Below are 23715 nucleotides of genomic sequence, written 5' to 3' on the forward strand. Positions count from 1 at the left end.
CTATTAGTAGAACTGCGTCCAATAGGGGAAACGTAGTCGGCGATCCACTTTATTCTCCTTAAAGACAGGGTTTTACGGCTCGACAGCTTATAAAAACTTATTTCTGGGTTCTTTGGCTTGTTAGCTGTACATATTGTCACACAGCAGTTTTTAGGCATTATTCTGTTTTTTGTTATAAGCCAGAAATGACAAGGAGGCAGCCTCTCGCAATACAAAGTCAATGGAGACGGTTGGATTGTTTTCCCCCCCGGTGGGCGTGGTTTTCAGGTTATGACGCGCGGCGCTCTGTCTCTATGCAGAATGCCCCGCCCATAGGAACAGTTTTTCCACGGAAACTAAATATTACACAGTACTGTTTTTGACTACTGACTATTACCCAATACATTTTTGATATCTACAGTACAATATCTCAAGAATATTACGCAGTTACTGGTTTTTTTCTCTTCTTGTTGGACTCCTGGTTATTTGGCTTCAACCTGGTGTTATGGCTCAGAGTAAGTCACCACAATGCTCAACTTTGTTATTTATTTACACAGTGGTATAAGTGAAAATATTTTTTGTTAATTATGCTTTCTGCCATGTAATGAAGTTCAATTCCCAGTCTGAAATAGTCAAGTCAAATCAAATTTATTTATGTAGCACTTTTTTACAAAGTTTCTTTTGTTTCAAATTTTGATTAGCCTTCTTTTCTTGTTGGACTTCTGTAGGCCAGTCTGGGTCAAAGGGCCACAAGTCATAGCTCAGTTTTATTATTTATTAAATCAGTGGTATGAATTAGCATCAATATTACTTATCAATATTTTCTGACATTATAAAGTTCAATTCCCAGGGTAAAATAGTGATCAGAATCTATTGTTATGCTTCAAATAGTTTTATAATAATAGGAATTAAATGTTTCCATATCTATGATAAATTAAATTAAATTTTTAACACAGATGACGGAGGGCCTGCTGAATGCTGTTTTAAGTTCTTCAGGGGTAAAATTTCGACTGATAAAATATACTCCTACTTGGAGACCAGAATTGATTGTCCCTATGCTGTAGTCATGTAAGTTTTGCTAGGTTTGAGTTTTAATGTCCATTTAAGTGTCTGAGAAACATTTAGTGAATTTTAATATACTTTAAAGGGGCCATTTCACAAGACTTTTTTGAGATGTCAAATAAATCTTTGGTGTTCCCAGAGCACATATGTGAAGTTTTAGCTCAAAATACCATATAAATAATTTATTATAGCATGTTAAAATGGCCACTTTGTAGGTGTGTGCAAAAATGTGCCGTTTTGGGTGTGTCCATTAAAATGCAAATAAGCTGATGAAATTCAAACACTGATCACAATGATAGTGGTTTGTTGCAATTAAAACTCAATTGTGCATTTCTCTGCACTAAATGGCAGTGCTGTGGTTGGATAGTCCAGATTAAGGGGTGGTATTATTATAATAAGAGCTCCTTATGAGTGACATCATAAAGAGAGCCAAATTTCAACGACCTATTTTTTCATGTGCTTATAGAGAATGTTGTACCAAAACTAAGTTACTGGGTTGATCTTTTTCACATTTTCTAGGTTGATAGAAGCACTGGGGACCCAATCATAGCACTTAAACATGGAAAAAGTCAGATTTTCATGCCATGGCCCCTTTAATAATGTGTTATTTGTGCTAACAATGACTGTAACAGAATTTTGTTATATTATGTTTAATTTGCAAAACAGCAGTGTGGAGTAACTGCAAGTTTGTCTTTGTAAAAGTTTTATCACCAAGAAGTCTCTTCGTATTGGCACTAGTTTGTTGACATCTTGTCATTCTCCTTCCTTGGTGTTTCGTTGATGGGCCCACGACACCTCCAAAGGGCTCAACAACGACACCTGGCATCCCAGGTGCGCTCCCCTCTGCTTTTACCCCTCTAGGTCATTTTGCAGCCCATTTAGGATCCTCAATTTTTAGCCACAGCCAGTTGCTACTTCGCTTAGCAGCATCTGACATCAACCTAATGGGTTGTCGTAAGACCTGTCCTCTGACTCTAAACCCCTTTGATAGCCTGGTTGTTTCAGCCTCTGCACCTAACCTCTACGGGAAGCAACTGGGTTCACCAGCCCTGTTGTACTGCTTAGTGAATTTTATTATACCTTACCCATTAATTTGATCTCTCAGTGAATTCACCATGAGCTCACAAGAACCTCATAATGTGGTGACACTGTTGGAGTCACAGTGATCTGAAAGTGTAACCACATTTCACGCTCACTGTGAGCTTATACATGGATTTCTCGTCGACTTCACTACTGCTAGCGCACGCAACTGAGAGGCAGAAAGATGTAGTGCCTTGTGTTGTAGGCTAGTAGCGGTGTCTGTAAGTCAAAATGCCAAGGAAGGAGTTGTTGGTAACACAGTGCTGGGTGCTGATGTTTAATGCTATTACGTTACTAGCCTTACATGATAACTCATACATGTATCCAGTGGCGGTTCTAGACAAATTTCACTAGGGGGGCCAATGTTTTACCAGAGGGGCACATAAAAAAATGGCAAGAAATTATATTTAAAGATTATAGGGGTGGTGGTTACAGGAATTAGTTTAAGACAGGACTAGGCCTTAGTTTAATTAGGAAATATAACTAGTTTTAACAAACATGCCTTATTAAATACATTACTTATGTGCATTTTGAAGAAAAACAAAGGGCACTGATGTATTTTAAGATATGGCATTGCAAGTTGTTTTCAGTTTGGACAGCTCTTACATTTATTTTAGTCTAGGACTAGTCTAATCCCTTTCCGGGAAACTGCCCCGTAAACTTTATTTTACTTTACAATCATATAAATATTTATTTAATACAAGTGAGTGCAGGTGCAAAAGGGGAGCTTGGCTCTTTTCTAAAACCCCCCAACCAAAAATCATGCAAGCCTACTCAATAAACTTTATGAAATGCAAACTTTTATAAAGACAAACGTTTGTTTTAGTTTACATATAAACACACATTGTAGGGTTGCCACCTGTCCCGGTTTTACCGGGATTGTCCTTCTTTTTAATAACCCGTACCGGGAAATTTATCAACTCTCCCGGGACACTGAATGTCCCGTTTTTCGAAAAGCTATGTGAATATGTAATTTAGCGCGCGCACGGCAGAGAGGGAGACCTTGCGTCTGTAGCTGTGTCCCAATTCAGGGGCTGCGACCTTCTAAGGACGTATTTTAAGACCGATTGCGTCACAGCAGCGCGACTTCAGGCTGGTAAGGCCGTCCCAATTCGAAGGATGCTTAGAATGAAGCCTCAAAATGCGTCCTCATTTCTCCGCGCTGTTAAGGATAGAACGAATGGATCCTTAACAGCCGAGGATATCCCAAGATTCATTGCGCGCCTGCAACGGCAGCTGGATATTCTAAAATAAACAATTAAAACCTTCATTAAATAAAAGTGTGTATTTATCAAAAAAAGTTTGTCACTGTTTTAGTATTATAAGTTATGTTTTGTGTTAATATTATTATTATTTTTATGATGCATATATTTCTAAGGTTGATTAATTTAATTGAATATACTGTTGAATAGTTTAATCTACATCAACGTGTCATATTTTCTAAACTAAATTAATATTTTTCTGATTTCATATTTATTTTAATAAGTCAGAAACGTTTCCGCTATGTCCTGCTGACAGGCGCAGGTGACGCCAATTATGGGTCGTCCGAAGGTTAGACCATAGATATGTATATAAAGGCTAGATGGCTCAAGGCGGAGTCAGCTGTGTCGTCACTTGGCGGCCATCTTAGGTCAGTGCTGCCATAGTGCTGCTCCCTGCTGCTGTGGACGGAAGGTGAGTGACATACGCCAACTAAAATGCTCGTAACTTGCTGAATTCTTGACGGATTTACAAACGGTTTGGTTTTTTACAAACGTTATTAACGTGGCTATAATTATGGATGCTTTAACATGTTTCATTAATTTTTTATTTATTTTTAGTATACGTATTCAGTGTCATAGGTACATCTTTGACGTTTATAACAAACCAATCCGTTTGAAAATCGGTAAAAAATTAAGCAAGTTATGGTCATTTAAAAGTACCTGCATCATTAAAACTCAATGCTACGAGTGAGCGAGCGCCCTGTCCTAAGATGGCCGCCAAAATGCGGACGTTCAACTCAATTGGCCATCAGCGCGGACGAGCCATCTAGCCTTTATATACATATCTATGGGTTAGACCGTCTCATTTCAGTTCTCTTCGCGGATTTCTGAGGCTGCCACCTTGAAAGACCGAGTGCTCATATTTAAGGTCGCATGCTTAGAAGGTCGCAGCCCCTGAATTGGGACACAGCTTGTGTGTGTGTTTGCCTCATTTAGCGCATGTAAGACAGAGAGCATCCTGATTGGACTGTTTCAGGACATCAACCAATCAATTGTCAGTGTGGGCGGGCTTTTATCTCTCCTCCTGAACCGAATTGATCAGTGTATCTAGAAACAGGTGCGCCATGGCAGAGGGAGAGTGCCCCAAAAGCGATAATATATAAGACACATTTTACACCAGACTACACGAAAGTGTATCCCTGTCTTAAAAGAGTTAAAATCTTGCATGGTGTACTATACAGTTTGTAACAGTGACTTCAGCTTTACCCATGGGGGTTAAATGATTGTAAAATACATGTTGAGGTGAGTTCCACAAGTTTAATTTCATGTGCATATTTTTTTTTCAGGCCGACTAGTTGCTATTTAGACCTGTTTAAAGTTGCAATGGAATATAAATAAAAAATAGTTTACATAAATAGTATAAGCAGCTTTTATAAATTGTAAAAGTGATTTACATATTTTAATATAATTAACAAATAATTGGGTAACACTTTACAATCAGATTCATTAGTTAACACATGAACTAATAATAAACTGCACTTATAGCATAAAGCAATTTTTTTTATCTTTGTTAATGTTAATAATACATTTATTTAAATCTTGTTAATGCACTGTGTGTGAACTAACATGAATAAACCATGAACAGCTAACTAACGTTAACAAAGATTGACAAATACAGTTACAAATGTACTGCTCACGGTTAATTCATGTTAGTTAATACATTAACTAATGTTAACAAATAAGAATTGAAAAAAATAATAATTGTAAAGTGTTGCCAATAATTGCATAGGCCTATATATTATGTTATGGGGGGGGGGCTTGTGAGCAAACCAATTGGCCGGGTCATCAATATGTCCAGGTTTTTTATCAGACATGGGTGGCCACCCTAATTGCTAGACAGTTAGGGACCACAATCTAATCAATATTTAAAATAATATTTATTTTTAATTGTAAACATTTTTATATGTAACATTTAATTATATTCCTCCAATTTTGCAATTATATGTAAGAGCATAATTACAGCGCTTTTTACAATGTGTAAACTTTCAAAAGTTTGCGAGATGTTGGTTTTGCCGGTTGTTGATGAGTAACAGCTGTGAATGATCAACGCGCTTAAGCAGCCACGTCACAGGAGAACAAGTGAACAGTGTCCCAATGTCAAGTCAGCTAGAGTCCTTACCAGTGCCCAACCCTGCATACACATTCACAACATTGGGAGAGTGGGAACGAATTGAGACACTCAGCGAGCAGCACCCGCTGACATCTACAGTGGTTGGGTGCGCCGCTCTAATTTGCCCGTGTATAACGTTGCTTCGCATTAGTTCCGCTTTTGGCGCTCGCGTGTAAAATCAAAATAAATTTATACTTTTTTATTTGGTCAGCACGGGGTGGCCACAGGGGTGGCCAGGGACATGTCTACAGAGGCACGGCACGGGCCACCCTTGGCCTCCGTGTAGAACCGCCACTACATGTATCACAGTAACACTGCAAAATTTAAGGCAAAAAAACAGATCCAACTAAAATCACGTTTTATTTAGTCAGCAGTTATATACAAACAATAAAGAAAGCTTCAATACTTAAGGTTGTTGCAGTAGCGGACCAGCTCACCAATGGGGATTTCTGCCTCCAGATGCATGCGCATCCTGTAATATTTGTAAACAGGAAACCAATGTATACTACCCATAAAACAAACAATATACAAAGTTCCAGATGTTGCTCAGCGAGCTAATATGCTAGCGTTTGCTAATTAGAAACATGACGCCCAGACGCCAGCATTTAATTGCAAATAATATTCGGCCAATTAACCCATCCACTGACTAGCAAATCAATCCACTCCAAGTCATGAACACCCCAAACACACACTTCTGCCCTACAAAGGCAAAAGACCATAACTCGCTAGAGTGTGAAACTGAGAAAAATGACTTTAAAGTTTAGACTTATAGTGAGTTTCAGTTGTCAGTTAATTTCTTATTTATTTTTATTTTCTCGAAAAAACATAAATTTGACTCAAGATAATAATGCAAATAATAAAGGAGGTCATGATTGTCTCAAAAATATCAATAAGTAATATTTGACCAAAAAAGAAATTACTGGTTTTTGCCTTTGTAGGGCAGACTTGCATACACACAGGACAAATATCAGTGCAACAAATCTGTGAATCTCGGTCACTTTTCCCTTCAATCTCCAATTTCTAGAACCTTTATTTATAAGCTTCTTGATGCCATAACCTTGTTGTTGGCATTTCATATGGTATATACACACCATGAATAGGGTTGTATAAAATGCTGTGTAGAAGGTGTCCTAAATTTGATTTTATGATCATTCCTATAAATATTTCTTAGAAATTATAGGTAAGAAGGGGGTGATGTTCTACTCTTGGGCAAATGTTTTCTCACATTCTTTCACTTGAAATGTGATTCCTGACCATCACACTGGTTCCCTCTCCTGCTAAACTCTATTAAAGCTTTGAGTAATTGTGTGATGTGTTTGTATTATTGTCTTGTAATCTCAAAGGGACATTTATGTGGAGGTCAAATTTGTGAATTTTGTGAATTTCAGTAAATCCCACCATTGTTCTGTAAGAGTTCTGCACACTTAATCAAAGTCCCCTTTTGAGGAACTATCATTTATGCTACCTCTTGCTCTATCCCCTTAATATGTAACTCTTGATTTAGAGATGAAAGTGGATAGAAGGATAAAGTGTGTTTGTGGAATTGTTACAGGATTCTCACTCTCTTCCTATTTCTTTTTATAGAAATACTGTTTATTGTGCCACTATAAAGCCAAACATGCTGCAAAAATTATATTAGGAAGCTTAGACGGCTTTTGTTTGTAAAATAATAATAATAATAATAATAATTATTATTATTTTTATTATAGGCTGAAAACAGATGTTTATTGTAATGAATGTGGCTCCAGGCTCGGACTGGTAATCTGTACAACCGGGCAAATGGTAATCTGTAATCTGTACAACCGGCACGTCATGTATAAATGCAGTTGCATTTGGCTTGGGGGGCGGGTGATAGGTAAATATTTTTGGCCTCTTCATGACTCTTCGTGTTACGATCGCGCCCCCATGCCCCACCCCTCAAATGGATTTGTCCAAGCAGCCGCTAGGTTTATGGGGAAATATACAGTGATGATAGCGCATCATTTAGCATTGCACTTAAAGGAATATTCCATTTTCTTAAAAGAAAAATCCAGATAATTTACTCACCACCATGTCATCCAAAATGTTGATGTCTTTCTTTGATCAGTCGAGAAGAAATGATGTTTTTTGAGGAAAACATTGCAGGATTTTTCTCATTTTAATGGACTTTAATGGACACCACCACTTAACACTCAACTCAACACTTAACAGTTTTTTCAACGGAGTTTCAAAGGACTCTAAACGATCCCAAACGAGGCATAAGGGTCTTATCTAGCAAAACGATTGTCATTTTTGACAACAAAAATAACAAATATCCACTTTAAAAACACAACTTCTCGTTTAGATTTGGTCGTCATGCGCTAGCGTGACCCGACGCAATACGTCATCACGTCAAGAGGTCACAGAGGACGAACGCGAAACTCCGCCCCAGTGTTTACAAATGTGGTGAAAGAGGACCGTTCCTACGTTGTTGTATGTCAACTGATACTAATTAATGTCTTTGTGTCAGTTTATTGTTTAAAATGGTCCGCAAATGTGCGTTTTATATATGTAACACGTGACCTCCCTACGTCACTACGCATTTACGTTAGGTCGCGCTGGACCGGACCTAAACGAAAAGTTGTGCTTTAAAAGTGTATATTTGTTATTTTTCTTGTCAAAAATGACAATCGTTTTGCTAGACCAGACCCTTATGCCTCGTTTGGGATCATTTAGAGTCCTTTGAAACTCCGTTGAAAAAAACTGTTAAGTGTTGAATTAAGTGTTAATTGTTGGTGTCTATTAAAGTCCATTAAAATGAGAAAAATCCTGCAATGTTTTCCTCAAAAAACATAATTTCATCTCACCTGAACAAAGAAAGACATCAACATTTTGGATGACATTGTGGTGAGTAAATTATCTGGATTTTTCTTTTAAGAAAATGGAATATTCCTTTAAGAATAATCATTATGGACAACAGAGGCTCCAAAAAGAAGAAAGGGGGAGCAGAGAAGATCCGCGAGAAAAAGTCGCCCAGGTATATTTAACAACCGCCGAAGTATATCTAGCATAACTTTTTATTGTTCTTCCGTGATAATGACACTATTTGATAATGACATTTGCGTGCGAGCACGTGTCTCTTTCAACGAGTTCGGTAAGTGTTCAGGTGCTCTCTGTTCCTCAATGAATTGGGTGTGCGAGCCGAGGCAAGCTCAGTGTCATATTGTGTCCATGTTTCTGAACTTGAGCAGAGTTGTGTGCATTAGAGGTCTTCACAAAGGACCCGTACAGTTCCAGGTCTATATTTTAAAGGGGCAGTTGGGTCTAGGTCGGTCCCAGTTTAAAGCGTAACTAAACCCCTGGTCAGAGCCTGACTCCGCCCACTGGCAATATTTGAAAAATGCAAGAAAAGTGGGCAGACCCCAACGGAGAGAGAGGGGACGAACTAATGCTGCGTTCCAGGCAACCGGTAACCCGTGAATCACGACTTCAAAACCACGACTCACGACTCTGAACTGGGAGTACATCAATCTAGTACGAGTTCACGGGTGGGAAGTCACGAGTTTGACTGCCGTTCCACTGCACTTTCACATGTAGAAGGTTGTAAAAACACGGGTTACAAGCTGCCTGGAACGCATAGAGTCGTGAGTCGTGGTTTTGAAGTCGTAATTCACGGGTTTAAAAACCTGCCTGGAACGCAGCATAAGGCTGCGTCCGAAACCGCATACTGTATAGTAGGTACTGAATAAGATGAAGTACCTATTTACTTGCCGTTAAAACAGTAGGTACTGTATAGTATGAATCCTTGTAGTATGAATGGGATTCGGACGTACTACATCCGCCATGTTGCTTCATCACGTGATATACGTCGTCATCACGTCATGTCATTCCAGCGCGAAAACAGTCGCATGATCTTCTTCTTCGTTGGATAACTCCTCTGCCAGGGCATCATGGGATAGTGAAGTGTCCATTGTATGCACACTGCAAAATCTAACAGGAAGTAGTAGGTCATCCGGGTACTTTTTGCATACTGTTTTTCGAATACTATGTATTCGGACATACTACTCGCCTCGCCTACTGCATATCACGTACTATATAGTATGAAGTAGGCGGTTTCGGATGCAGCATAAGTGTGTGGTGAGATCGTAACAAGGGCGTGGTGATCTTGAACCTGCTTACGTCACAAGTCATTTTTTGGACCCAACATCCAATAGGAAAATTCAACTGCAGTAGCCACTGCAGCACTCAGACGTTTTTACACCATATATTGTAGTATTGAAACACTTTATATCCAAATCTCAAAAAACTTACTAAAATCAATGAACAGCACTAATAAAGCATTATTCTTACAGATCATTAACTAAATAAAGTTGGTTTAGGGTTTAGTTACTCTTTAAAGGGATAGTTCGGCCAAAAATGATATTAAATTCATGATTTACTCACCCCCAAGCTGTCCGAGTTGCATATGTCCATCGTTTTTCAGACAAACACCTTGTCAGATATTTTATAAAATGTTTTAGATCTTTCAGTTGATTAAATGTAATGTTACGGGGTCCACCCATAGTCCACGACCTTCAAGTCCCAAAAAAGTGCGTCCATCCTTCACAAATTAAATCCAAACGGCTCCAGGATGATAAACAAAGGTCTTCTGAGGGTAATCCGCACGGTGTTGTTGTAGGAATATCCATATTTAAAACTTTATTAACGAAAATAACTACCTTCTGGTAGCGCCGCCATCTTAGTCGCGTCCGCATTCAGGATGAGAGCTTACGCAGCCTACGCAGGCTACTCTGCTGCTGCTCTGTGCCCCCGCCCTCCGAATTTGTCATACGTCACTAAGAAAAGTGCGTACACTACGCTATTACTCTCATCATTTTTGGCCGAACTATTCCTTTTTATTATGCTACTTCGGGTCCTGGGTCTGATCGACCAGCCGTGATCAGAGTCAGTCGGCGCTAATGCGTTAAAGCGTATGTGCAGTCTCAAACGTTCCTCTGGTTTCTATGGCTATAACAATTGCTTCTTGTTTTGAAAGTCACAATGCACTTTCTTTCTTGTATTTTTATAAATATTATTAATGAACCATCTTTGCTTTCTGAGCAAACATTTTAGATATAAGAGATGGTAATCTTTTAATCTGCAAGAGAGAAATAGAAAGAGAGTCACTTTTACTGCTTCTGCTCTATCTAATATAAAGTGAAGAAAGCTACATAAACCAATATAACACCGGTTACATTTATAATCTATAGACTTATTTATAATCTATAGACCTCCACTGTCTATCATTAATATACTTCTCCTTAAGTGGCGCTGTCCCGCTCACGGGACACCTAAGTTTACGCAATATTTTCCATATAAATTTTATGTATATCACAACAAACTATATATTGTTGGAAAGGTCTAAGCCTCTACAATACATATATCAACAGTGTTTTATAAAATAAATTTTGTAGGCAGAGTAATTGATTCAATTTTAAAGAGAGTGCGCCTCAAAACATTATTAATACATATTATTGTATTCAATAGAGTTTGATAAAAGGGGTCATCTACACAAGTATTGCTTTCTCGGGCTGTTCCACGAGAAAATTGCCAGGGCCAAATTTTGTTCCCAGTCCGACCCCCATTAGGTGCAGTTTGGGTAAAATGGTGGTTAGAAGTGTTGAAAAAAAGTAGATGAAAAATTCAGGTGAGATAGCTTCCTGGAGGTGTTGGTCAGGGTTTCCACGAGTCCTTGAAATCCTTGAAAGTTTGTGAATCTGGGGGGGGGAAATCCAAGGCCCTGGGAAGTTTTTGAAAATATACATACATAGATACAGATCATTGAAAGTGCTTGAATTTATTTTATGCAAGAAGTTTTCTGGAAAAAACATATTATTCCCTGTGTAGTGTAGGATAATATCATTAAAATTCTAGATTTTTTTAGCACACATGCTAAACTGTTCGCTTTAAATGCTTATATCTTCTATATGCGAATGCTGATACTTACCAAAATGCTTTTTTGCATAGTTGTGTTTCACACATGAAAACGTCTCGGGTTACGTATGTAAAGCCCGATTTATAGTCGTGCGTAGGTTCTATGCCGTAGCTACGGTGTAGGCTATCCGTAGCCTGTGCGTAGCTCTGCGTAGCCTGACGTGCACCTCGCAAAATTTTTAACAGCGCGTCAGTTCTACGCGGACCGCAATCGCTGTGATTGGTCCACCAGAACCCCTCCCGTCAGGAAAAAAAAACTGCGTCATAGGTATTTCCGTTTGCGACGGGGAAAACAAAGATGGGCCAAGTTGAGGAGTGATTTAACTCAAATTACAACAAAAGTCACTGTTTATTTACTTCCATCATTGCTGGGCTTCTCAAATCATACACAACAAGTTGCTGTTTCTTCTTCGTTTGCGGGTTAACTTGCCAAGCTTCTTCTTCTCTGACGGTCGCGATGCTAGTGTGGTTACACGCATGGATACTGCCCACCAGCGGTTTGCGCATGTGTTTGCACGTCAACGCGGACGACGACGCAAAAGTATAAATGAAGCAGAACCTACGCCGTCTCGGCTACGCCGTAGGACCTACGCACGACTATAACGAGCCCTTAACTGTTGTTCCCTCGGAAGGGAACGAGGCGCTGCGTCTCCCTTGCAATACTTCCTGCCAGTGTTGGGGGTAACGCATTACAAGTAACGTAAAAAAGTAATATTACTTTTCTGAAGTAACGAGTAAAGTAACGCATTACTTTATAAATGTATACATTAATATTTGAGTTACTTTTTTTAAAGTAATGCGAGTTACTTTTGAGTTCAATTAATTCAATTTAAAAATAAAATAATGTACTGAATGAAACTGAAAATATTATCGTAGAATTATACACTCTGTGCGCCTGAGCGGGAACAGTTTGAGGGAGAAACGGAGATTGCAGACCAGAGCTTGACATTTTTGCGATCATAAAAAACACCTGCAAGGCCTGAAAAATATCAAGCCTCAGCCGAGTAAGAAAAAGTAACGCAAAAGTAACTTAAAAGTAATGTAAGCATTACTTTCCATGAAAAGTAACTAAGTAACGTTATTAGTTACTTTTTTGGGGGAGTAACTTAATATTGTAATGCATTACTTTTAAAAGTAACTTTCCCCAACACTGCTTCCTGCCTCCCTGTAACGACGTCTTTGGCAATATTTCAGATAGCGATATACTTCCTGGCTCCCGCGTCACCCTATCTTTGTCGTTAAGCTCTGACCATTGGTTGAATTTGATATACACATTCAGACGCACTTACCACTGGAGGCGTCCCCAAAGTGTCACTGTAGTGACGCAGCGCGAGTTCCCGTGAAAGGGAACTGTAACAATGTATCTTAAAAGGTAACACAATGTAACCTTGCTCTCACTTGAAATGTGTCATCACATGTAGTTCTTAAATTTGAGGGTATTGGACATGGAAAGTCCTTGAAAGGTCCTTGAATTTGAAGTTAACTAAGGCAGTGGTTTTCAAACTTTTTGAGGAGCGACCCTAATTAAAAAAATTAGGATTATGCGACCCACACTCTACCCCCCACTCTCTCAGTAGCATGAAGCAGGGCGGGGCCGAAAGCCGTCAGAGTGGAGTGAGGCCGGCTACGTGCATGCGCGCGTCTGTATGTATAACTTACCTAATGAGCAGACCCGGCGCCAGACACAAATTCACGGACGGGCATTTCATTTTTTCAGGGGGGCACAAATGAGATGCAATGCATAATATAATTAATTATTATAATGGACAAAAAACAAGGAAGAACTGACATACGCAATACAACGGAGGAGTCGTAAAGATTGGACCTAACGTTAGCCTACTGAAGCAGTCTAAAAACACGTCTCAGGGCTCGACATCAACGCTTGTCCGCTTATCAGGGACAAGTAACGTTAGATTAAAACGCCAATAACAATCACCAAAACACGCTAATGATTCTGCATCCTTTAGTCTCAATGACAACCGAAAGTGCATAATGTAATAACGCTAAGTTAAACAAATAAGCGCAGCAAACACAAAGTGAGCTAACAGTGTGTAAACAAAGTGGGTTAAACATACTGCGGTAAAAATTTGGAGTTTTTAATAACATGATACAGTTAAGCAGCATCACATCACGGTTGAAAATTTACAGATTTCATATGACAGTTCACTAAACAAGTAATTAATATTAAGTCACTTACATTTTAAATGCAATGTTGACTGTTTTTGTTGTTTCAGCAGCGAAAATTGTTCAAAGATAACAGCAGAACCATAACATGTCAGTCTCACTGCAACACTCAACCATGTCTTTGCGGTTTCAAGGGGAAAAAATGTCTGTGACCCCGCGCGCAATTCAATACAGTAAGCTGCGCAAGCACATGGGTCATGTGACACAGTGGTGAAGTATTTTTTTATTTCGTGTATTTAAAAGAAAATTTTTACTGTGCTTTTATTCAAGTGGGTTGTTATTATTATTGTTTTTAAAAAAAAAAAAAATATATATATATATTTATTTATATATATATATATATATATATTATTTTAGTAACATTTTTCTGAAATCTTTCTGGCGACCCAGTTTTTAATTTCCGCGACCCAGGGTTTGAAACCACTGAACTAAGGTGTGGGAACCCTGTGTTGGTGGTTTGTCAGTCATACAACTCATCTCACATTTATTTATGCTTGACATCTCATTACGTCTTATAGCCTTGCTACATTGTGCAGTAATATTTTGACATTAAACACTGCATTATGTGTGGATTTAAAAAAATCTGAAATTTGATTATTCAGAGAATGTATGTCATTTGCAGAAATACTATGTTAAATAACTTCATAAACTTTGTCATGTAATGTTTTTTTATATCTGTTCTGGTTTAATATCTGTTCAGCCTATATTACATGGGACCAGAATATAACGGCAATAACTTTTCTTATATTCACCCATTTTGTTTTTGTGTTTTAGGAAGAAGTGAATGTGTGATCTTGAGGACCATTTTTTCAGTTTTGGTCATGAGCTTATTTATTTTATGCTTTCCGATATTCATCAGAAGTAATGTAATACAAATTTATATATGGTCAGTGTGTTAGTTCATAAAAATGAAAAATTGCCTCCTGCACTGTAAAAAGATTCCGTAGAAATTACAGTATTACTGGCAGCTGGATGCCAGTAACTTACTGCAAATTTAAATTAATGTTATTTACTGACAACAATTTGTTCAAAGTTAAATAAACATTAAACATTAACAAGTCTTTGTCTTACAGAATAAAAATATAAAATTACAGCCTCATGCAAAACATTCTGGGAACCAAAAATCCTCATCAACCTTTTTCTGGGTTTTTCCTTCAGATTTTGTTTCCCAGAATGCTTTGCTTGAGGCTGTTATTTTAGTTTTATTCTGTAAAGATACAGACATGCTAATGTTTAATTTTCATTTAACTTTGAACAAACTGTTGCAGTTCATTAACATAAATTTAAATCTACAGTAAGTTACTGGCATCCAGCTGCCAGTAATACTGTAAATTCTATGGAATCTTTTTACAGTGTGCCTTTATTTGATTTTGATTGGTATTGACACATACTAAAATAAATGAAAAAGAAAAAAGTTATTTTATCTCTTTGTTACATTAAACAACAGTGAGAATGACTTTCTTTATGTATAAACTGTTGAGTCATGAAGATAGTGAAGATTTTTTTTCTGCTTTATAGCCTACATGAAAGAACCACCTAATGTTTCCCTGAAAAGTCTATTTATTTTTGTGGTTTATTTCTACATGGAACATTTTCTCACTTACAACCTGCCCCCTTGCCAAAACCACACTCTCCCCCTACCCTTCTACATTTAAAATGTATGGTTCTGTTTGTAGGACATTAGACTGCGGATATCTACAGTACAATATCTCAAGAAACAGAATCTACAGCTATGCGTTACTGTTATATTTCTCTTCTTGTTGGACTTCTGGTAGTCACTTGGCTCCAGTCTGGTGTGAAGGCCCAAAGTAAGTCATCATAAAACTTAGCTTTATTATTTATTTAATCAGTGGTATGAATTAACCTCAAGATTATTTATTTATCAATGTTTTCTGACATTATAAAGTTCAACTCCCATGGTGAAAGAGCGATCAGAATCTAATGATATGTTTGAAATGGTTTTTGGGCATTAAAGGTTTGGATATCAATGATAAATAATTTTTTCTATCACAGATTGGAACCTGCCAGCTCCATGCTGTATTAATTTCTTCAGGGGTAAAATTCCAGTCAATAAAATCGACTCTTACTTGAAGACAAGAAGTGAATGTCACAATGCTGGAGTCATGTAAGTTTTGCTACGTTAAGTTTTAATGTCCATTCCTGTGTCTGAGAAACATTTAGTGAATTTTAATATAATTTAATAATGTGTTATTTGTGCTAACAATGACTGTTTAAGAGAAGTTTGTTATATTATTATGTTTAATTTGCAAAGCAGCAGTGTGGAGTAATTGTTAGCTTGTCTTTGTAACAGTTTTATCACCAAGAAGTCTCTTCGTGTCTGTGTGGATCCTGACGCAAACTGGGTTAAAAGAACCATGCAACAAATTGATGAAAAAGCAGCTGCGCAAATAGCTTGATTATGCTGAAATGAGTAATATCAATTGTTTTTTGATAAGTTCATTTCTCTTCACGTTTTCTTTGGTGTAATGCATTGTTTTATTTTGTTATTATTAATTGATTAATCATAATAAAATGTCTGCATGCTGTCATGTCTAATATGTATAGCATCTGCTTTAAATGCAAAATGTATATTTTATTAACAGTATGTAGTCTACTTTAAATGCAAAATGTATGTAATCATTTAACAAACTGGCATTAGTTATTGTCAAGTAGAACCAAATCATTTAAATCAGCTTTTTACCACATGGCATGATTCTTTCTATTCATTACTTTGAATGTTATTCAGGTTAGCCGCATATAAGTCTCTTGATTTTTTTTACACAATATAGAAAAATATGCTTTCTTGATGCAATGAATTCTAATAAAGCATAACAGACACAACAAATGCCCATATGTTTTGAGTATAAATTGAGTATAGAAATCAAACCATGTCACTCTGAAGGCCAATGTAGCTTTTTAAAAAGCTAAATTTAAATAATACATTTGAGTTTTAGGTATGTTTTTCATGTCTACTATATCTTGTATGTTTAGAAAAGTACCAAATTACCTAAAATATAGGTGATAGAGTCAGTAATAACTGAAGAGCTCTGACATGTTTAAATTAGCTTTTTTTATTGACTTCTAATCGATTTTACCAACAAACCGGTTTTCTGAATGGCTTTGAGGGCAAAATTATCCGTAATTGAATATAAGGTATTTGATGGACGTATAATATGTGTGGTGAGCATTCGGTTAATATCATTATCTCATTTTTGACAAAGGTGGCCTTTAGCGGCTTTTGCATCTGAACTTCAATTTCTATTCTGTGTTCATATAAGGCTTCGTACTTATTTTGTTTTAGTTCAGATATTTAGCTCTAGAACCAATCCAACAACTTCAACAATCAATCTGACATTTTATTGCTGCTGCCACTTACAGCTTCTGGAGCGTAGTAAAGGCTTGAGTATAGTAGAGTACTTTATTTAAAAGTTCATGACCAGGTCCAGATGGAATTTTTCACGGAAACTGACTATTACACAATACTGTTTTTGACCACTGACTATTACACAATACATTGTTGATATCTACAGACAATATTTCAAGAATATTACGCAGCTATGCGTTGCTGTTATTTTTCTCTTCTTGTTGGATTCCTGGTAGTCATTTGGCTCCAGTGTGAGAATCTCAGTTTAAGAATGGTGTGACGTCACTGTGATCCTCCAGTATCCCCCTTTTCTAGTGAGATAAAGGAAGTAGAATGCCCCCCCTTGTGACCTATATTTGTATTGCCTCCGCTTTACCCACTCTACATTTTGAAATCACAACGAGCTCACATATAGCTCACACTGTGATTATCATGGTTTGAGAATGGTGTGGTATCACTCTGATCATTGAGCTTTTTATGTTATTGTTGTTTTTATGTATCATCATATAACAAATATCTGCATGATATCCTGTTTGATAAATCTATGTTCTGCTTTAAATACAAAATGTATCCCTTTTTAATGATATGTACTTTAAATGCAAAAATAATACATGAAAACATTTAACAAACTTGCATTATTAATTGTAAGTAGAACCTTATTGATTCATACAATGCTGAACCACATATTATATTTTGTGTAGACTTATTCCTTTGATATTTGATTAGATACAAATGGCGCCATCTGGGTTAGAGTATTAAACAATCTCTTGATTTTTTTTCACAGTATAAAAACAATTATGTCTTATATAATGCACTGAATTCTAATAAAACCTAACAGACAAAAGACATGCCTGTATGTTTTAAGTATGAATTGAGCATAACAATCCAACCATATCACATTGAAGGTGCATGTGCCTTTAAAAAAAGCTACATTTAAATAATGTCTACTATCTTGTTAACTTGTATATAGAGAGAGCAGTGCAATGTGCAGGATTTCCAGTATTAGTGCAGTAAATGCAGCTATAAATGACTTAAAGTGAAGGTGAGAGTGTCAGTAATAATTAAAAAGATCAGATGCAAAACATTTTTTCTTGTAAATGTAAATTAGCATTTTTTAATCAGACTTATAAATTATTTGTTTTAGCTCAGTGAAATAGGAACTTTTAGTGCTGTCACTTTATTGAAGGTGTTTGATCATAATAATCTGGGGGGAAATTGACTAATAAAAGTACTTGGTTGGTATAGTAAAAGTTCAAGACCAGGTCAAGATGTAATCTGTAGATTTTGTGCACTTTCAGCTCTGATTTCAAGGGAAGATCAGCATGGAAATTATGTTGCATACTTTTCATTAGAAAGCATGATCAAATTGGCGTAAATACCACAAAACAATCAAGCAAGAGGTGGGGGAGAACCTTAGCTGGAATTATGGTCCACAAATGTACAAATATGTCTGATTACAGTATACTGGATTGCTACAGCAGGACAGGGTCTTACGTAAACCAAGATAAATAAAAATAGCAAAGGGATCAGAAATTCATTTGTTTTGTCTAACAACATGAGCGTTAATACATTTAAATTTGTTACGTATACTTATGTAAAAGATGAGCATGTTTAAAATGTGTTGGTCATGTTGGCTTTAAATAGCATTCTTTATCACATACGTAAAAAAAGTGCTGGGCAAGCTATTTGGAAAATGTAGTGAGTTAAGCTACCAGTTACTTCACATTAAATGAAGCTTCACTACACTGAAGCTACCCCCCTGGAAAATGTAGCAAGCTAAGCTACATCAATAGCAGCTTGCTACATCCAAGGTACTTTTTTATTTTTAACCAGTTTTATTATGTAATTATTTATTCAGTTTCCATTTATCATTTTGGTAATTATAGGCTATACAATTACAAGCATAATGTAGGCCTAGGTACTTCACGTTATGGGGCTGTTTGCTGGACTCATCCTACTCCCAGAATAAAATGCATGTTTGAGCTGCCTTTAGTCAAAAACACCTGGCCCTGACATATCTTAACACAAGGGTCTCCAACGTGGTGCCCGCGGGCAGTAGGTAGCCTGCACAGAGTCTGTGAGGTGCCCGCCAAAGCACATTCTATTAATAGTTTCAATTGTAATATTTATTACATGTTTTTTATTAGCTTGGCTTGATGACATAACCCAGTCAGAGGTAGAGCACGAGTCTTCACAGAATGCAAGTGGTAATGTTTTGTATGAATGAAGGAAGGCTGCGCAACTCGAACATATGGGACAAACGACGTCCTGTGTCAATTCAAATGACGCGCTTATTTTCAAATTCAGGACGACTTAAGAAATGTTTGGAAAATTGTTGTGTGGAAGCTACCTCACTACTTGGTCAAAAAAAGAACTTGGCTACTGAAAAGCTATTTGATTTAGAAAGCAGCTAAGCTACCGCCAAGCTACTGAAAAATGAAAAACTACTAGCTTCGCTACTTGTAGTGAAGCTACTGCCCAGCACTGCGTACAAATGTGTCACTGAATACAAACACCTCAGGCCTGTGAGCAGAAAAAAAAACAATAAGACAATAAACAAGAAATACTTGTAGAAATAGAAAATATTGTATATATTAAAGTAATATAAAATCTCAATATATATTTCATCTGCACACTAAATATCTTTTATTTACAATTATATACAAATACAAGAATTACACAAAATGTATATAAATTTGAATCTTAAAAAATGATATAGTCTCCACTCTGTACGTAACACAGACACATTCATTTATTAAAGGGGACGTATGTGATGTCATTAGCACTCTAATGGTCTCCATGTTGCTTCCTGACACTTCAGTTCTCTCTTTAGTGTCTCTAGTCTCTTCTGCAGGCTTTTCTAAGTGTCTACCCTTTCTTCAAAGTCCTGGAGCAGTAGGTGTATCTACAATATCTTGAGAAGCAAAATCTGAAGCTGAATTACTCTTATATTCCTCTTTTGGTTGGACTTATAGTCACTTGGCAGTGTGATGTAACAGCCAGCAGTAAGTCACCATAACGTTCAGCTTTATTTGATCAATCAGTGGTATGAATTAACAATATTGCAATAAAATATTAACAATACATCAATATTTTTTCACCAGTTTTCATTGACATATTATGAAGTTCAATTTTCAGTCTGAAATAGTGATCAGAATTATATAAAAAAATTAATATCTAAGATACATTAATTTCCATCACAGATTGCAAACTTGTGGAGGGTTGCTGTATTTTCTTCAGGAGTAAAATACCAATCAAGAAAACTGACTCCTACTTTGAAACAAGTTTTAGAGTGCATTTGTGAGACTGCAGTGTGGTGTAACTGTAAGCTTGTCTTTGTAACAGTTTTATCTCTTCGTTTCTTTATGGACCCTAACGCAAACTGGGTGAAGAGAGCCATGCAACAAATTGATGAACGGCAACATCCCTACAGTAAAACTGCTAAAAGTAAAACTATTAAAACTATATAATCGCTAAACCCAAAACAACCACAATAAGATCTACAACTGCCATAACCACTAAAACAGCTATAACCAGTACACTAACTCCAGGCCCAAACCAGATGACATGCAATATTAATCCAGTGACAAGCAATGTGCCTGTTCACACCAATAAAAGAAAGATGCCAGCACACATCAAGCCACAAAACACAGCCAGTCAGAACAGATTCTGTTTGTGTACTCTCTCACCTTGCATCTGATGTATGTTCAGGAGGTGAACAACAATAAAATACTTTTGGCCAAATGGTTTGGATCCTATCAGAGCAACCTGGGCTCTTATAACACCTGAGCAGTGCCACAGACTGACTCCATGCCATGCCGCATTGCTGCAGTAATTCAGGCAAAAGGAGCCCCAACTAAGTATTGAGTGCTGTACATGTTCATACTTTTCATTTTCATACTTTTCAATTGGCCCAGATTTCTAAAAATCCTTTCTTTTGTATTCGTCTTAAGTAATACTGTAACTTTCTGAGATGCTGAATTTGGGATTTTACTTAGTTGTCAGTTGTAATCATCAAAATGAAAAAAAAAAACTTTTCGTGATATTCTAATGATATGACCAGCACATGTTCATACTGTATATCCTTAAATTAAGTTAATAGAATTTTGAAAATATTACTATTTTCAATTCAATCAAACATTTTGTCACCATGAAATCAAAAATGATTTTTTTTCTCTGGTATTGCAGTGTGTATTACATTTTGTGTATGTGTATTACACAATCTTTTATTTAAACAACTTCATGACATGTCTTGGAGTGGCACTAGATTTTCTTTAATTTTTGGCATTCCTCTCATAAAAGGAAACTTTGGAAAGATTTGACTAGATTTATTACTGATAATACTGTTTCTCTGTTTAGAAAATGTTTTATTTTGTCTTACTATATTTATATATATAATTAACTTAACACCTGACTGTATGTTTTATACTGCATGTACTGTGGTTCTGGTTGTACTTTGACCACTGTTTTACTGTACATTTTTTTAAATAAAAAATTACTCTATGGCCATGCATGTTTAATCCTTCCTTCCTAGCAAGATCATCACAGAAAAATAGATAGTGTATATGTGTACAAATGGTGAAAATTAGCCCTGTTAAGATTTCTATAACTGTGAGCATCAGCAGGTAAAAGAACTCTGAAACATGTTTTTTTCCTTCAACTATTCAGGCTTCATCTATCCATAAACTAAAACTAGGTTCCTTTTATGTTGAGAGCAATTCTCTATAAGCATTTTAAATCAGGCTTAAGTAACTGACAACTGCCTTGAAATCAAGGGGTCATAACAGATATCTTTAAAGATCACATTAGAATAAAGAACTGGTTGCCAAGTCAGCATGATTTAATGCAATTCAACTTGAGAAAACTTTATAAAAGATGAGAAAGATTAAAACTATGAAATAAAGCTTTAAATACTTCTTAGTTAAGTAATATTTCTCAGTATTTGATTCTTTAATTAAACCATTTAAACAAAAGTGAATGTGTTGTCATTTGCCCTCTGGTTTGCATTGCTCAACCTTTTGCTTTACACCAGCACACTTCAATATGAGCTCAGCTTGGCGTCTCTTTAGTGTTTCCAGTCTCTGCTGCAGGCTTTCCGAGGTGTCTACCCTTTCTTCAAAGTCCCGGAGCAGTGGAGTGTTACCCAGCAGGCCACATTGCTGTTGCAGCTTAAGGTTGTCTGCACGCAGGCTGTCACGAGCCTGTTGAGTGCGTGTCAGCATGTCACGTTTGAGAGCCACCAATGCATCCGCTTCTGCCAGCTGAGTGCGTTTTCCCATATTATCCATCTGCATGAAATGCATCTTTCTCTTTACGTAGGTAATGACCTAAGGTTAAGGGAAAAATTTGTGATAAAGCTAAACATATGTGACCCTGTCTGTAAAATCCAGGCTAAAGTCTTATTATGAGATTAGGAGCATCAAAGTTTGATTTCAATCATTGATTTCTCCTTAGTTATATCAAGGTAAACATATCAAGGTTATATTTTTACAGAATGTCTTTTTCATTATGATAAATTTAAAAAAACATTTATTTTTACATTTATATGCACAAAACTCCAACATGAAAGAGAAAAATCTCATTACGATCAATTGTGATTTACCTGTACAGAGTTGGCAATCTTCTTTTTTAACTTGAGTAACTCCTCACTGCGCTCCTTAAACTTCTCTTTACACGTCCGATTCTCTGTCTTGAGCTGCTCAAAATCCGTCCGGAGCAAGCCATCAGCTAACTCCTGTTGAGACTGAAATGCAGCCTCTAATTTATGTATTTTGTTCTTTATTTTAATATTTTTCAACCGCACACATACCAGTTCATCCTCCCTCTTCTGTTCATCAGCCTGTAACTGATTCATTTTTTCTAGCGTTTCCTGCTTGCCAACTTTACCAGTCACTGCTGTCATAACAGCTTCATTTTTCAGTAAGGCAAAAGAACGCAACTCACGTTCAACCTGGTTTAGTTTCTCTTTGCTTTGCTGGGACAGGTCCTCAATACGGTGTTGATGGATATCTAAGTTATGCTGGTACTGCAATTTCAGGTCCTCTATTAGATCCATGTATTTTTGGTACTGCTCCTGGTCTGGGATGTCTTTTGCAAGTTTTGAATGTTTAGCATCGCCGGCCTTCCTATGGAAGTGTTCTGCTATTTTGGACTTCAGCTGATCACTCAGCTTGCTGAGCCTGTCATTTTCTTCCTGAAGTTCAGGTATCAGATCCAAATGTTCATTATAGTTAACATCTTCTTCCTCTTCTACAGGCACCAGTGGTTCTTCAGTAGAATTGAACATTTCTCTCTCTGGCATGTCTGGATCAAGAGCTGGAGGTCCGTCCTCTTCTTTCACATCCTCTGCTGTCAATGTGTCCTCGTGTGATAGATCTTCTTCAACATGATGCCCTTCAGTGTCCTCCATAGTCTCATCTGTTAGGGGTCCGGTCCCAGCTTCCTCTTCTGTTACCACACATGCTCCAGACTCGTTTGTGTCTGGTTCACTTGTTTCAGCATCAGATGGTATCATGGACACATCTTCTGTCGGTTCACCCTCTTGTGGACCCACGGAAAGCTCTACCACATCATCCTCAACAGTTTCTGATATATTACAGGGCTCAGTTTCAGTTTCTTCTTCATCAACACTCTTTGCCTGAACATCAAATGTTTCAGTGTTTCCAACCAATGCCTTACTTTCTGAAACCGAACTGTCTTCTTGTTTAAGTTCTGCTGATTCCTCTTCCATTTTGTGTAGATGA

At 37.0% G+C, this 23715-nt stretch overlaps 2 protein-coding genes across 2 annotated transcripts; one reads left to right on the forward strand and one right to left on the reverse strand.

Moving 5' to 3' along the window:
* Nucleotides 1–326: 326 nt before the first annotated feature.
* On the forward strand, nt 327–17719 carry ccl36.1 (chemokine (C-C motif) ligand 36, duplicate 1). The gene is made up of 5 exons (XM_073813658.1): nt 327–494; nt 936–1047; nt 15285–15416; nt 15622–15733; nt 15920–17719. The coding sequence occupies exons 1-4, from the start codon at nt 485–487 to the stop codon at nt 15650–15652; spliced, it is 285 nt and encodes a 94-aa protein (XP_073669759.1). The 5' UTR covers nt 327–484; the 3' UTR covers nt 15653–15733; nt 15920–17719.
* A 4147-nt stretch (nt 17720–21866) lies between these two features.
* Nucleotides 21867–23702, reverse strand: cfap184 (cilia and flagella associated protein 184). The gene is made up of 2 exons (XM_065289415.2): nt 22575–23702; nt 21867–22299 (listed from the first exon to the last, which is right to left on the reverse strand). Exons 1-2 carry the CDS (start codon nt 23700–23702, stop codon nt 21958–21960), a joined length of 1470 nt encoding a protein of 489 aa, XP_065145487.1. The 3' UTR covers nt 21867–21957.
* Between the last annotated feature and the right edge of the window lie 13 nt (nt 23703–23715).

The sequence above is a fragment of the Paramisgurnus dabryanus genome, chromosome 2 (assembly GCF_030506205.2).
Source record: "Paramisgurnus dabryanus chromosome 2, PD_genome_1.1, whole genome shotgun sequence".
Lineage (NCBI taxonomy): Eukaryota > Metazoa > Chordata > Actinopteri > Cypriniformes > Cobitidae > Paramisgurnus > Paramisgurnus dabryanus.